This window comes from Melospiza melodia, chromosome 3 (genome assembly GCF_035770615.1).
Source record: "Melospiza melodia melodia isolate bMelMel2 chromosome 3, bMelMel2.pri, whole genome shotgun sequence".
Lineage (NCBI taxonomy): Eukaryota > Metazoa > Chordata > Aves > Passeriformes > Passerellidae > Melospiza > Melospiza melodia.
In genome coordinates, this window is record NC_086196.1 from 20716070 (window position 1) to 20732386 (window position 16317).

The 16317-nt window shown below is 44.8% G+C and overlaps 1 protein-coding gene across 2 annotated transcripts in view; it reads left to right on the plus strand.

Moving 5' to 3' along the window:
• The first annotated feature begins 4341 nt into the window (after nucleotides 1-4341).
• Nucleotides 4342-16317, plus strand: part of EVA1A (eva-1 homolog A, regulator of programmed cell death) — a 204635-nt gene continuing 192659 nt past the window's right edge. For both annotated transcript variants that reach the window (XM_063150943.1, XM_063150944.1), the window contains exon 1: nucleotides 4342-4534. In XM_063150943.1, the coding sequence (XP_063007013.1) occupies nucleotides 4435-4534 (100 nt within the window). In that variant the 5' untranslated portion in view covers nucleotides 4342-4434. The remainder of the gene's footprint in view (nucleotides 4535-16317) is intronic.

Genomic DNA, 16317 nt, shown 5'->3' on the forward strand with positions numbered 1-16317 from the left:
TTTGTAAACTGAAGTGATTGAGTGACACAAAATGTGAAAACTTCAAAGGCTTTTGAGTTTGAATATTCTGCACAGCTGTTGTTTAGCATTGAATATGGATTTTACTTGTGAGATACTTGGTGTTGTATTGCAAAACTGCATTATGTGAAGTCCTCTGCCTTCAAATTGATGAAAGCAAACAGTGCTTACTTCCATGAGTAACCCCATCTGTTTCCATAGTACACTCTTAGGGGAAAGATTAAGAAAAAAAGGAAACAAAGAGCTGTACTCTGCTGGGAAACTTTGCTATTTTTTATTGAAGCTCTGACCACCCAGTTTACATTTCTTTCTGTAGATATAAATGCACATATATTTTGCTATTAATTTACATTCATTTAGAAGGAATGTGGCCCAGTGGAAAGAGCCCTGGCTGGACTTAAAAAGTATTTAATATTTTCTTATCTCTGTCAATTTCCCCTGGCTGACATTGAAAAAGTGTTGACCTTAAACATATGACTGTTCTTTGTCCATGTGTGAAATGGCAGAATGCAACAAGGCCTTTTGGAGAGTGCTTTGAGGCTTTATGGAAAAAACCCATAAGAAGTGAGTAATGTTACTAGGGTTAGAAAGAAAGAGCAGTTTTAGAAAATTTGTACTAATAAATCTGCATGTGACTGTGTAAACAAACAGGATTTCAATCCTACAACTGGTTCTCTAGCTGAGATCTATTCCTGGTCCAGCCCTTCTGCTGACCAGCCTTTAGCTGTTGATGATTTAATCAGCAAGGAAGAGGTTAATGGTGCCAGATCAGTAAAAAATGAGAAAGCATTACCAAAAATCAGCCCTGAAAGGAAGCAAGATCAGCACAAACAGCATTAAACTGGGAATCATCCTAACTGGGTCCATTCCTGATTACTATTTATGAACTGGATAATGTTGGGGTCACAAAACTGAATGACAAATTACTTCCTTTCTCACTGCCTCAGTTGCCCAGTTGCAGCTGTACTTAACTGTACTTTGGGGATTTACATGCATGTTTCAGATATTACAGTTTTATGTGCAGCAGGAGAAGGAGAGGATCTACAAGAGAGCAGCATGGGAGGAGAGAAAAATGCACTTAAGTAACATAGTCTAAAAGGAGGACTGGGGTACAGTTGTTAGGCATCTTAGACTTAGTGAGACTTCTCCACAGTTAATCTGTGGAGGGAGGGAGAGCAAATATCATTCCTCCAAGCTAAGATGTAATGCTGGACTGCATCAGTACTGGCCTATTCCCACTTCTGGGTGGCTTTGGGAGCAAGGGATGCAAGAGAATGTATATCATTATATGTGTTATTACCTATCCCCAGAGACATATTTGAAGGCATGGATGGATTTCAAGGGCTGTTACTCCTAAAAGTAAAGTTCCATTTTGGTGTTGCCTTGATTCATGTTTATCCCATGAGACTGCCCATGACAGACATCCTTTATCTGTGCTGTGCTGGGACAGGTGGCCTCTTTGCCTTGCAAACACAGCTGATGTTCCCACATGCCCCAGGGAATAAGGGCATTATGGAGATGGACTTTAACTGAATTGGCTGTTTCTCAAAGGCCAATGTTTCTTTTCTTTTTTTTTCTTGTTCTTTTTGGCAAGAGTTGCTTTCTTCTTTCCTTTTGGAAGGCATCTGTACAGACTTACTTTAAAAAAAGCTCTCAGAGGACAACACCCTCCCCTTTGGTTTGGCTTTATTCACATTAACCTTAAGGGCTGCTCAAGCACACTGTCGTGTTTAGCCTTAAGCCCTTTGACACCAGAAGTTTTTTTTCTTCCCCATATACTGAGTCAGCCAAACCTAATTACCCTTTAATCAGTAAAATCAACACCTGCTAACAGGGTGGGCTCTTTTCAGCAAATAGTGCTTCCCTCTTCCAGAGGCTGCTAAATTTCCAGGGGTCCTATTGTTTCTTTGTCTTGCTCATAAGGAGCTTGGACTGATAATCTGGTAATGGGTATGGTTATCTCATGCCTGTAAAACAGCAGTGATGAATCTTCCTCTTGGCAAGGGTAGCAGAACTCGGTGAGACAAGAATTATACATAGGTGCCAGGAGTCAAATCTCCTGGTGTTTTCTCTTTAAAACTTAGGTCAACCCTGGAAAAGCATGTGTCAGAGGGGTTTGGCAGGTGGGATTAAAGTACCAGGTGAAATAAAGAGCAAGGCAGCCTATAGAAGCTCCTGGGTTTTTATCTTGCTTAAGCAGCCCTCTGCCTAAAGTAAGGGGGCAGAATTGTCTGCAGAGAGAAGGGACTTGGAGCTGGATTTTACAGAGCCCGCTGGATCTCAGGCTGTGTCTGTGCTGTTAGGGCAGCCCAGAGCCACCTCTGTCCTTGGGGACACTCATCTGCAGCTTCACGGGAGACCCTCAGGGTGTGAAAAGGTGTTGTGGGAAGGTGTTGTGGTCTGTGCTTAGGTGCAGATCAGACCAGAATAGCCTCTTGTTCCTGTGGTCATGGACAGGATTTGAGCTCGAACTCCAGATTTACCACTCTGCTTTCATCCTCTGCGTGGCTGCTTGGAACTTGAGCAATTCGCATACGGGCAGCAGGCAAACAGGGCCACGGGACTTACAGCTCCCCTTGGGGTCTGCTTCTAGTACACAGACCATCCTAGGACAGACTTCTGGTGGAAAAAATTACTCTGGTATTCATGGCAGCATTCTTGAAAATGTCTAACATGTAATCAGGCAGCCAGTCTGATATTCATCTGAGAACAGCTGAAACATTGTTAGAAATTTCAGAATAAGAAACACTTTACAAGTTCACTCAACCCTGAAAAAACCCCGGAGCCCTTTGCGCCGAAGTTTCTTATACTTGTTTTTAGCTGTAAAATCAATGTTTTTGGAGAGCTCCACTTAACTTCTTGTGCATGAACAGGACAGAGGAGTCAAAACCACTTGTGTTTTTCCTTGGGTGTTTCCACTGAGCTTATTTTTGCTGGATAGGTGCTGCAGCTTTGTTCAGCAGCTGTGTTTGAGCCTGGCCCCGTGGCTGCCACCCTTGGCAGCCCCACACAGTGCAGCTCCTTAGTTTGAATGTATGGATACACAGGCTGCTAAATGGCTGGTGCTGGCTTTGCCTGTGAAATACATCCTCCTCTCTCTGCACCAACACTCAGCTCCTGCTCTAGCCTGGATATGTGGGATATGACCATTATTTACATGCAAACATAGGGCTGAGCTGCAGCTAAGGCTGTGACCAAAGCCCAGGACCTCCTTCCTGTACCCATCTATCTGTCCCCAGTTCTCAGCTCTTTCTAGTTAACATGACTAGCTTGATGCTGCCAGGACATGGATGAAAATCAGGCAGGATCAAATACCGAATGTGCTTCCAGGTGAGCTGGAGCCTTCCTTCGACTCTGCAGGGTGAGCAGTGCTCAGTGACCATCTAGAGCCATGCTAGGAAGTTAAAATAATTGCTAAGGAAGGAGCCAGGACTCCTGGATCTCAAGGCCAGGTTGGATGGGAATAGAACAGAATATAAAAAATTATATTCTGAGCTTGTGTTCTCTTAAGAGCAACTTGGTCTAGTGGAAGGTGTCCCTGCCCATAATAGAAAGGCTGGAGTTAGATGATCTATAAACTCTGTTCCAACCCAAACCATTCCACAATTCTATGAAAACCACAGGTCTGGATCTGCTGAAAAACCCTCTGTTGAGTTTGATGGAGGATAGAGGAGTCCAGTGGGTTAGGGGAGCCTGGCATGGCTTTCTGCTGTCAAAAGATAAGAGAATTTTGGATATGTGGCTGATGCTAGTCCCAGTCCTGCAGTGAGATCCAGGAGGGTTTGATCCCTGGGCCTGTGCAAAGTCTCCTTCACTGTGGGATCACTCTCAAGAGGGGACACAGAATTTTCCTGTCACCAGTCTGGCAGGACACTACTGCTCACACTGATTTCAGCAGCATCTGCAAATACCCGTCAGAGCAGAAATCCAGGTGAACTCAGGTGCTTTGCTTTGGGCTCCCTGCTTTGAAAACTCTGCTCATCCTTCTGTCTGTCTGTGCCAGAGAGACAAGAGCCCTGCATGTCTAATCCAACAACAGCTGGGCTCCTCCAACCCAGCCCCTCGGGGCACCCCTTTCCCCGACTGCCCCCCAGTGCAGCTCGCAGTGCCACAGCTGGACAGCTGCACAAGGCTGCAGCAAATTTGGGCAAAGAGGTGAAGAGGTGCCTTTTAGGACCCTGGGAACTCCGCCAAGGCTCAGGTAGGTCTGTCTCATTCGTCAGCCGGGATTCATTCACTCCCAGGGATGTGTGTGTGTGTGCGTGTGTGCCGAATGCTTTTCCTTCCCCGCCGCTGGCTGCGAGCCTTCCCAGCAATGGGACTAACGCTGCTCTCCGGGCAATGAGGAGTGCTGGGCAGGGACAGGAACAGCTTTCCTTTCCTCGGGAAGAAAACGAGCCGTGAGGACACCTAAGGATGTGCTGCCCAGATGTGCTGCCCACCCCCACCTTCCTCCTAGGACTCATGTGCTTGACAGCTTTCAGCAACTTTGCCAAGACTTCTGCAGACTTCTCAGGTAGGGAGAAGCGCCGATCCCTCCGTGTGCTGCTCGTGCTTGGGGGCTCTTATCCCAGTGCTCAGGAGCAGCTCGGGGAAAGGGGATGTGAGCAGATCTGGGATAGTTATGTGGGAAGTAATTTGAATCTTTTAAAAATAAGCCAAAGATGAAAAGCGTCTTCCGTGCGAGGATTTTGAGTTTCTTAGAATCCTGTCTCCATAATCAGCGAACCAATTTCAAAAGAGTTCGTCTGACTAACTTTGGGAACAAGAGAAACAATAGTGTTAACTTGTGTAAGTTTGTAGCAGGAATGGTATTAACCTGTGTAAGTTTTTAGCACGTTTTGCTCTGTGTTTCTCAAAGGAGTGAAAAGAGGCAGATTAGGAGACTGGGATGGTTTAGGGTGTAAATTAAAGCTCACATAGCAAGTCTGAATTATTTTGTAGTGGGCCAGATTCCCTCCTCTTAACATATAGCTCCTGGTTGTTGCAAAAGCCCCCTGAGCTGAGATAAAGGAGGTGCATGCACAGAACAAATTATATTCTGAGCCTGTGCTCTCTTAAACTGCAAGAAAAAGTCTAATTTAATAATATCTTCTGAATCTAAAAATGTTGATAGCACTTGTTTGGAGTTGTACACAGCAGGTAAATACCCAGCACTTTCAAAGTCTGGAGTCCCATGTAAGTTTTATAACTTTATAGCTGCGCTAGTTGATTTAAAATTATATTTCTGCTTCTGTTCTTTCTGGATATGCATGTGGATCTGACAAAACAACAGAATTCATTTTGCAGCTTCAGCAGGGCTGATCATTTTGCTTGGGAGTGCCCAGTGAGGGCCACTTTTCTTTTAGGATATTGGTTCTAATTTTGGGTCTTAGTGTGAATAACTAGCCTGGCATACTCTTTAGGGGTGTTTTGCAAAACTCTTGTAGTGGATAAGAGCTGCCAATTATAGTTTGCTGATGCAAAAGAGTAATTTGCAAGGGTTGAACCTCACTGGACTTGGGTTTCAACACATCCCAGCACTGCTGCTCACTGCCTGGGAGTGCATGTGTCTGTGTGCTGTGGGAAATTTGTGTTAGAAAGGAGGAGCTTGTGGTGGAGGGTGGGGGAAAGAATATGTACGGTGCTGGAAGTCTTAATGTGAATTGAAGGGGGCTGGCTTGCCTGTGATTCAGTCTCCTTTGGGGGCACATCAGTCCTGGGGGCTCCCATTCAAGGCAGATCTGCTTCTGAATGGAAAGGACTGAGGCATTTCCCTGTTTCTGGTGTGCTTTTATCCTTTTCTTGGCACTGAGCTTTCTCTGTGCTCCTGCTTGCAAGCAAGTTGATTCAGATGGGGTGCATGGAGTAGGCATGATGGGAGCCAAAGCTGCAGCGGGGAAAGGAGTTGTCTTTCTGAAATGTAGATAAAGTTTTCCCAGCCAGGCCAAACTGCCAAGCATTAAAATGTGTCCAGGTGTCCCAGGGCAAGGGTGCTTTACATGGTGTTTGTACAACATAGCTGCAACAGTGGAAGGAAATGAGATAGGCTTCAGTGGTGCTGGCAGGGGGACCAGATGCTGTTCTTTTAAAAAATGGATAAGAAAGTTGCTGATAACAAAGTTTTCTGTAGCATCCAACTGAACTATCATGCTTTGGGAGAAGAGGGGTGGCTAGTATCCCTGCATATGTGTGTGGCAAGACTGTACTCTGAAGCAGGGTCTGTAATCCCCACAGCACAACCTCCCATGAGTTTCCATAACTGTTGAAACCTTCTGCCAGGTCCAACCTATGTTTCCTGATAGCAGGCTTGGCAAATGTCCCCAGTCTTGTCGGACTGACTGTACCTTGCAGGACAGGAAACATGATTTGCTGCAGGAAAGGGCTGTACCCAGTGTGTAGCAGCTCAAATGTAGTTTTATAAGCTCAGGAGCTGAGTACCCACAAGATGATAGGGGGTAGGGAAAGGTACAGCATTTCCCAAATCACACCTTATGCTTTCCCAGCACATTTGCACTGACCCCATCCACCTCCCTGCAATGCATGAGGATTTGCACTGTGTGCCTCTCTGAAGGAGCAGCAGCCCAGGGAACTCTTCCTACCTGATGGAGAATCTTGTTTGTCACTGTTATCCCTGTAAGTGAATTGTCAGCTAGCTTAAGGAATGGAAGGAGGACATCCTTCTAATATTATTTGACTGTAATTATTTCTGGCCTGTTATACCCTTTTCTATACTTCAGCATGTTCTGAATTCTTCTCTGGCATGACTGGAACTGAACAGGTGAAAATCTTTGGGGGCAACTTACAGCTTTATTGTATGCCATCCCACCTAGAGGTGGTGCATCCAAAACATAAATTGTCTACACCCCAGGGAGATGAGTGGATTTGTATTGGGTATTACTGCAGAGGAATGTAAGGCTTGCTGTGATCCCACAGAGGTTTCTGCAGCAGTTGGTGCTGCAGGGAGATGACACAGCTCTTTGGGATGTAAAGGCTTTTCCAGCTTGCAAATGAATAGCACTACTGTCCAGAGACAGCAGCTGATGCTCTTTGGGGAAGAATGGGGGTTTAAAACTCAGTCCTGTAGACCTTGTAGAGCAGCAAAACCTCTCTGGCTTCTCAGCTTGGTTTGACCCAGCATTACCAAGGAGGTGCTGCTGTTCGTAATAGGCTATGGCTGTGTGGTGGGGGCCAGACTTTGTGGGTCCAGCCCTGGAGGGAGAAGCTCAGGGACAACAAGACTTGAGCTCTAATCAGATCATAAGTCAGCAGCACTGACCTGACTCTCATGCTGCAGCTCTGCAATAGGGCTGGATAAAAGACTCACCAAGGACTTCAAACCCAACCACATCCCACTGCTCCCAGTACTCTCCACTGGCTGGGTCTTCTGTATCTCTCAGCTGCAGGAGGATTTGATTTTCATGTAGGTCATGGCAAGGCACACCCTGAGGAGGTGCCCAGAGATGTGGCTAATGGAGTCTCAGCTCTCACAAGAGAGCACAAGCAGGGCTGGTGGGGATTTCTAACCCCTGAGCACACAGCACACTCCATCCCTCCTGTTTGAACACCTCAAATGCCACAATGTGAACATGAGCAGTGCGTGTCCTGCTGGGGACTGGTGCAATCTGAGATGTAAGAATTCAAATTCCTTTTAAGTGAAGTATTTGAACTATGTGAAGAGTTTTGAAGTTGTTTTCTTTAATAGTTCTTTAAACATTGATGTTTGTAGCAGGGTGTGGGGGTAGGAAGCAGATCCTGAGGGAGAAAGTGGACTTATCAGGCACTTTGCAGCCACTTCTTAAGAAGACCTGGACTTTTTCTCTGTGGCTCCTTGTAGAATGACGTCTTGGTTTAATCTCATTCTGTGATCTGTTCTTGTGCTCAGGACTGTTTGAAGACTTAGAACCTGCTGTCTTGATGTGTCACTTTCCCCTAATGTTAAAGGTGATACTTGAGGACTGTGATGAGGTGTGGGGTAAGAATCTGGTCTTTTCAATCTCAGTACATTAACCATAAACCTCTAGTGCTAATCTCTGCAGCAGCAATGAATTCTCCAAAATCCTTGCTGTTTGATAAAACTTGACCTTTGTTTTAGGCCCTTTCTAATTTTAGTGAGAGTCTAAGACAGAGCAATGCCCTTGCCCCTGCCAGGGGAAGCTGTGCCATAGCTTCTCTGCATGGGCTCTGGGAGGCAGTGATCCGTGTGCAGTGCTCAGGCCTTGCTCCTCAGAGGGACAAGGTTAATGAAAATGGGGCCAAAAGTAGGCTTTGGTGCTAACTTTAAATGCAGGCATTGAAAGCTTAGTCAACAGCTATTGCTCATATCCTGTGTGCTCTCTCTGCTCAGCCACGATGTTCCTGTCTCTGAAGCTAAGTCATGCAAACACATGTTGAATTTTGCTCTGCCCACAGCTGCCAAGGTGACCATTTAACTTCCAGCTGCATACCTGCAAGGAATTAAACTTGTGTTGGTATCATGCCATGCTCTGATTCTCCTCAAGGATTTTCCTGTTTATTAGCTGATTTCAGGCATGTTGGGCAGAAGGATGGTGGCATCAGATCTATGGGATTGCCACGAGTTTCATGTTAATGGAGACAGGTCCCTCCATACTGCAGAAAGGGTTGTGAACTCAAGCATTTACAGACATCAGAGAATCCACTGCAAGCATCTAAGCCAAAAACTTAGTTTTCTAGGCATGGAAACAGCTTGGCTGGGAGCTAGTGCCTTTTTTGATACAGGAGAACTCAGCTGAAAGAAAAACCAGCCCCGGTAGTGCTGCTCCCCTTGGGTCTGCTTTAATGTTTATGTTCTTTGCATTAGATTTTGGCACAAGCTGGATGTGAGCAGCACTTTGCTTAAGGGAGCTGATGTGGCATGGAGCCAGATGAACACAGGTAACTCCCATCCACACCCTGCAGGTGAGCCCTGGGTAGCTTTTGGAACCTCTCCCTGGAGGCTCATTTTGGTTTTGAAAGCATGAAGATTTTTGTTGCTGTTGTTATTATTGTTGTTGGTGGTGATTGGTTGGGTTTTTTTTTTTCCCTTTTCCCCAAGAATATCAGGTTTCAAGTGAAAGCTGCTCTTGCCACCTCCCTGCTAATTGGCTCAGTGTGTTTGTTTGAGTGATGAGGGCTGGAGTTGGGGAGGGGAAAGGCACTTCTCCCTGATTGCATTTAATCAGTCCATAATAAAGGCAATTTGTTTGACAACTCCATTCACCAAATTATCATCAAAATCTACATGCTAACAGCTTCTGAGTGCCTAATAGCCCTGAATGGGTCCATGGTGTCAAGGGGGATTCAGGATTTCCATGTGTTGAAGGTTTCAGGCTGTAAAAGAGGGAATTTTCAAGAGAAAGGTAGATATACCACCACACTGGAAAACAAATTGTAACTCAGTAATGAGGGTTGAATTTTTGAGCTTAGGGGCAAGCAGGCATGCTTTAGGCTTTGGTTAAAGCCTGGGCCATGTCCAGGCCACCTCCATACTTTGTCTTGGGGAAGGGCTCTGAGTGATGAGGTAGGATGGACCTCAGATTGCTGCTTAGAGAGGTCCCTGCCCCAGGTGATCTTTTCCTCCTCAGCTGGAGGCTGAATGTGCTACTCCATCCATCCCAGCTGCCTGGGCTGCAGTTTGGCTTACTGAGGGCAAACTGCCCATGCTGGGGTACAGAAATTCTCCTTTGCAGAGCTGACAAAATCCAAAACCTCATCAAAGCTGCTTTAAAACCACTTGGCCTCTTCTGATAATGTTCTGGAGATGTGGCTGCATGGGGTGGGAGCTGAAGGGGGTGGCTGTGTCTGGGAGCCGTGGCTGAGGGGCTCTCACGGGGGAAGCTGCAGCTGGGGTTTGTGTCACATGTATCTGCTTGACTGTGGAAAAGAGTCTAAAGACCTCAGAGAGCTGGGAGGTGTTGGAGGAGGAAATCAGTAGGAGTTTGGGTGGGTACCAAGTGCCAGATCTGCTGCTCTTGGGAGAGCAGGAAAAGAATCATCACAGACGCTGGGGCTATTTTGGTGCCTGAGAGAGTTGTTCTGGTTTATCAGCAGGGATGCAGCTCCATGGTATCAACAAAGCCATGTTACCCATACCAAATACCATTTTAAGCAAAGATACAGGTTTCTGTCCACCTCTGTATGGAGGCATGCTCCAGAAAACACTGTGGGTTTCCCAACAGTTGTGATGAAAATGCTGTGAGGGGAGACTCTGTGCCTGCTGACTGTAAAAATATTCAACATTTACTTTTACTGACAGCTGAGGGGAGCAAATTGAGCTGCGGGATGACAAACACGTGCTTCCAATTCCTTGTGTTTGTGGTCCTGGGCAGTCACCAGGGGCACTGCTGTTACTGCTGCAAAAACACAGCTGCTGGCTGGTGTTTGTGGAGCCAGGGAAAGGAGACACAGTCTGGGAGGGATGGATGGGGCTGCTGTGGGTGCCAGGATGTCTCATGAGGGGTCTGTGTGAAACCTCATGTAGGCAGTGACTCCAAGCTCAAGAGCCATATGTGTGCATCTGGCTCCTGTCACGTGGAAATCCTCTGGTTTGGCCATCACAGCTGCCAGCAGGAGCCAAGGGACCTCAGGGATCCCAACGTCTGGGTGATCACTGGCAGTATTTATATTGTATCTACTAATTGCAGAAGCCCAGAAAATGATGAAGACTTTTGTTAGTACCAGGAATACTTTATTTATTAGTAGTAACAAAAAAAAAGGAAAAAAAGAATCTGCTCTGGTAGTTTTAATGACTTCAAAGTATCCCAGTATCCCACTAGATGCACAGACAATTTGAGGAAATGGTCCTTGCAGCATTCTTCCTATGTCTCTGTGTTATCAGGGATACAACTGCTGCAGAATTAAAGAAAGCAACTGTTTATATCCTCAGGTAAAAATTTTCCCTGACTTAAGGCACTGTGAAAGCACATTTTATATGCCACAAATTTTATATTTTTAGTTTGGTCAACTAAAAATAAAAAAGTGAGAATTTTGACTTATTATTTTTTCAACTGAGATACTTAGAAGCTAAATTCACAATTTCATCTGGGAGTGGGGAGAATAAGCTCAGTCTCTGCAGGAGGAGAAAAACTGTGTATTTACACTTGGCACTGTGCTGATCCTTTGTTGATGCTAATTTAAACACAGCCTGATCTCCCAAAGTGCTCAGTGTTCAGAGCTGAAGATTGGCCTGGGCTGTGTTTAGGTGGGTGTACAGTGATTTAGTTGGCCAACACCAGGGCTGTTTACATGTCTTATTTGAGACTGGCTGCTTATGCTTGGCATGTTTGTGCAGGTATAGATTGAACTTTTTGTTTTCTGCTCCAAAATAGCAATCCCAATCCCTGGGGGTGGGGGGACGGACCATTTAAAGCAACTGCCCATTTTGTTTTGGTTTTTTGTGCTCTTGTAATTTCTTTATACAGGTACCAAAGAGTTTCACAGATTGTGTCCCTTGAAAGGTGTGTGACTGCCTGCAGGAAGAGGTCCAATGTGCCCCTCAAAGTGGTTGAGAGGATTTTTGGTCAGGATGGTTTGGTACAATACTACAAGGCTCCTTGTGTCCTTTCCAGTGCTGAGCCTCATTGATCCAGCATTGCTGCTGTCTGGGATTTTTGTGCTCTTTCAAAAAGGCAGCCACAGGCCAAAATCTGCTCAGCTGTGAGGCAGCTTTGCTGGCTTGCCAAGAGCTGTACAGAATGAACAGAACCACAGAAATTAATCCCAACTCATCTTCTAGATTAAAACTAGTGTAGGAGTAATAATTAGGAACATGCTTAAGAGAGCTGCTTGGGTTACCTGTTATTATTATTTATTTACTTTGCTGCTTCTTTTGCCTGAGGATGGATGGTGAATTGTGGCTCTTTCAGCCTGGGTTTGGGCTAATCCAAATGTGCCTGGCTCAGCTCACTAACTGAGGGTATGAACTCATTTGTAGTAATTAAAACTGTGAATGTCTCCCCTTTCAGTGTGTGCAGTGCCTGGCTGCCTGGAGCTCAGTGTGTGTCTTCTCACATCAGAGAGACAATGATGAGTTGGTAGTTCTGGGTTGCACAGGAAGTAAATCTTGGCTGAGTCTTTTCAGATATGCTCTGTGCTCTTGAATTGTGGTGTCAGTGTTGATGGGGGTCCTTTGGATGCTGAGGCTTGCTGTTCAATAATCCCTCTTGGATCCATCTGGATCCTTGCATGAAGATGGTGCAGTGTGTGTGTGAGCTGCAGTTTGGCCAAACCCTCTGAGAACTCAGGTGTCAGAAGTGTGTTTGAATGAACAGATGCATGTAGGTGCTGCTGAGGAATTTGCAGGAGATGTTGTCCAAGCACTTTAGTTGTGGCAGGCAGGGGAGCTCACATCCAGCTGTTGGTAAAGTATCTCACATTCTTAACAAAGAGGAAGAAAGATTTAAAAATACATTTACTTTTTTTAATGTTGTATTTAGGGAAGAAGGCCTAGAGACCTAGAGGAGATTCCTCAGCCATTTACAATCAAAAAACTTCACTGTGTACTTTTGTGCACCAACTTTTGACCTGATATCAATACACTGTTTGCCAGAAGAGGGATTTTTTCACTCCCCCAGCAGCCCATAAAAGAATCAGAATCCTCAGAGTGTGAGAGGGAGCTGACTTCAGGTGAGATAGACAAAATCCTTGACAAACTGGGTACCTGATGGGGCTGCTTGTCAAGAAGGGGCCATTCAGACCACCTACTCTGAGACCCCCAGTGTGCTTGTTTTATTTTATTTTCATCTACTATCAGATGCCTGTGGTTTTGCTGCTGTGATATTATCAACATGTGTTGTATCAGCCTCAAGGGTTTAAAGTGGGCTTTTACTCCCATTAGTAAATATGGAAACAAACACAGCAGTGTGGGGATTTTCTGCTAATGTTTCCTCTGTGATTTCTGTATCATACTGTGGGCTGGTGTTGAAATTAAGGCTGCTCTACAGCAGGTGCAATTCCTGACATTAATTTCCCATGTTTGCTGTATTATGCAAAGGCTTTTGGCTCACACGCTCTTCCTAAAAGTTGCGTTGGGCCAAGAGTGCAGAGACTTGGTGCAATTAAAGTGATAGGTGGTAACTTGAGCTCCTGTGGCTGGGTTATGGATTATTGTTTTGGGCCTCAGTCTTTGGGAAATCTCCTCTCTGTGGTCTGCGTGGGGTCTGTACATGCAGTGCTGCTGTGGCCCTGGGTGCCCACAGGATGCTATGGGACAAAATTCTGCTGTTTGGTTTGGAAAATGTTTAACTTTTGTGTGAAACATTTGAATAACAGTATTATTATTCAATCAAACATTTGGAAGTTAAGAAATGTTAAAATTAAGGTAGTCTTAACTGCTTGAGTCCAGCCCTTTGGGTGTTTATGTTACTCTTTAATGAGAACATTCTTTTTCTCTAATTCCTTGGGATTCCTATGTTGTCCAGGGCACAGAACAGTGGTCTTAAAATTGCTTTCTTTATTCTTTTGTTCTTTATAGCCCTGGGGCCTTATTTCCTGTATGTTTAATGGTATTTAAATCCTATTATGTTATTTAAACCCTATTCTGCTTGTTGTGAGGGATGTACTTACAGGGATGTACTTACCCTTCTGGAAGGAGTCTGGAATGTTACCTGCATTGCACAGATAAGGATCCAAGGCAGAGAGATTAGCATCATGAGCTCAACTTGCCCAGTATTTCAGAGATTGTTTAGTATCCACCTTCTTCTCCAGGAGCAGCCCCTTATCTATTCTCTTAAGCTGTGGTAAGCAGGAAGAAATGTACTCAGTACGCAGTTCCTTCTCCAGTATTATATTATCTGTGTGCAATTGGACTGCACAGGTTAAAATGGACATTTCAGTTGCAAAGTCAAGTGCACAGAACTGAGTGTTGTGGGTTAACACCTGTAGGCAGCCAAGCACTGCCCAACTGCTTGCTTGCCTCCACTTCCTACCTCCAAGTAGGACAGGGGAAGAGGGAGGGAAGACTAAAAGCAAGAAAACTCATGGAATGACATAAAAATAGTGAAAGAGAAGTGGATGAAATAAAAAAAAAAAGGAAAATAAGTGATGCAAAGTCATTACCACTGCTTCCCACAGGCAGGCTGATGCTCAGTCAGTTCCTAAGCTGATTTATCCCACTCCACTCTGTTTTTATTGCTGAACGTGACACTACATGGCATGGGAGATCTCTTTGCTTGGCTGGGGCCACCTGCCTGGCTGTATCCCTCCCAAAATCTCGTGCACCCTATAATCTATTTGCTGGGAAGGCAGAGTGAGGGACAGACAAGGTGCTGATGCAGTGCAAAAGCTCTTCAGCAATAGCTAAAACATTAATATATTATCAGTAATGTTTTGGCTGTGGATCCAAAGCACAGCACTGTACAAACTGCTGCAAAAAAATTAACTCCATCACAGCCAGACACAGTACACTAAGGAAAGGGCAACATTACACCTGTATTTTATGTGTAATATGAGCTAGAGTTTGATATTATAGGAAACCTTCAGCTGGCCAGCTGGCAGATATGATCTGAGCCATAAAGTGCAGTTGTGAGAAGGGTTTTGTTTTGCATAGTGGTTTCCTTTTTTTCTTTTCCTCCTTTTTTTCTTTTCCTCCTTTTTTTCTTTTTCCTCCTTTTTTTTTTTTTATTTATTTTTTTTTTTCCCTAGGGCAGTCATCCTTTCAGGGTACTTTTAGGATGAGATAAGAGCTCTTAAAATTGAGTTACAAATTTGGGGTCAGTCCTTGAAACACATTCTAAAAGATCTTTTAAAATGAGTTTTGAAGACATTTAAGACATTTCCCCCTCCAATTTTCTTTTTTTTTTTTTTTGCTTGCTTCTGTTCCTCCATAAAAGAAGAAAAAAAAAAGTTTGTGTATCTATTCAAGGGCACAAATAAAGATCCTGCAGTGCAAGTGATATTGCTAAAAATAAATCCTCTGGGATTTGTTGAGTTTATTTCCCTCTGGATTTTTATTGTGTGGGTAACCCCTTGGAAACCGAGGTTGTTGATCTGACTGTTTCCAAAGCATGCCCCTCTCTTCATGTATCCTTTGTGCAGGAGCCACTTCTGTTGTGTTAACACCCTTTGCTTCCTGGTTTATGTGCTCATCTGAATTCCAGCTGAAAGAGGTTCCAGCCGTGTCAAAGTGAGTGTGGCGATGCCGCAGCTCGCGGTGGTGCCGGAGCGCGCACATCTGTGACCCACGCTGTGCTCACATGCTCCTGCATTGTTGGCCTCACAATAAAGGAGGGAGCTGGGGTTTTGTTCAGCCAAACAACTTGGATGGAATGGGTTGTATGGAAAAAAGAATAGATGAAGCTTGGCTGTTATTTGCCATAATGTGCTTTGTTTTAGCTGCGGTGTGGGGGATGCAGCACTCCCAGAAGAGGATGGCCTCTATAGCAGCCAAGGGGAGCTGATGGGTTGGAGGGGGATGCAGAGAGATGTTCAGCAAGAGTGGGTGAAACATTTTTCTGATTTGGATTTGCTTGTCTTTAGCTGACAGCCCCAGGCTTTCACTTTGGCTTTACTACAGGAGCAGAGACTCTGCTGTATCAATAAGTTGGACCATAAATGTGTTTGGTGCCATTTGCCCTGGGTTTGGTGCAGAGTTACTGTGCACAGATAGTAGTTAGTGCATTTGGCAATGGTACAGCCCAGGGGCTGGACAGTAAAGGTCTATCAGCAGCTGCAGGAAACTGAATACTTGGTGTCAGCCAATCCATTTTTCTTGCTGGATAAATGAAAATCTCTTTATCTCTCTTTTCATAAACATTGTCCATATAATTGGAGGGCAAGGTTCAAGTTCAAACTGATAAGATTATTTTGCTTCCCTAAACTCTGTGACAATAGTCCCCTTGGCAAATTAAGCCATGGATCTCCTTTTGCTGTAATGGGAACCAATCTCATTAAAAACAGAGCTGGATTAGTGATGAGTCCAACCTCCCATACAGATACACATTCTGACCCCAGCAGGCCTGAAGCGCCTTTTGTTCAATCAGCCTCCTGTGTATTTTCCCAGCGCTCCTGAATCTGTGTGATGGAGCTGAGGGTGATTATTTCTACTCAAGCAAGGCCTGCTGAGGGTGGAAAACAAGCTGATTGGTCAGTATGATATCAGAATAGGAATGATAAGGTGTTTTTAAAATGTTTATCTTGATTTAAGTCATTGGAGTACAAGACTGATTAAGTTGCCTGTTACAGGATATTGAAGATTAAAGGCCAATTGTTACTGCTTTGACTTGTGAGGAAGATGATCCTTTTCTGCCTCTCAGCACTGCTGTCATCTACCCATCAGAAAATCTGAATCTATTCACACCAGCCTCCCCAACATCTGAACACAGG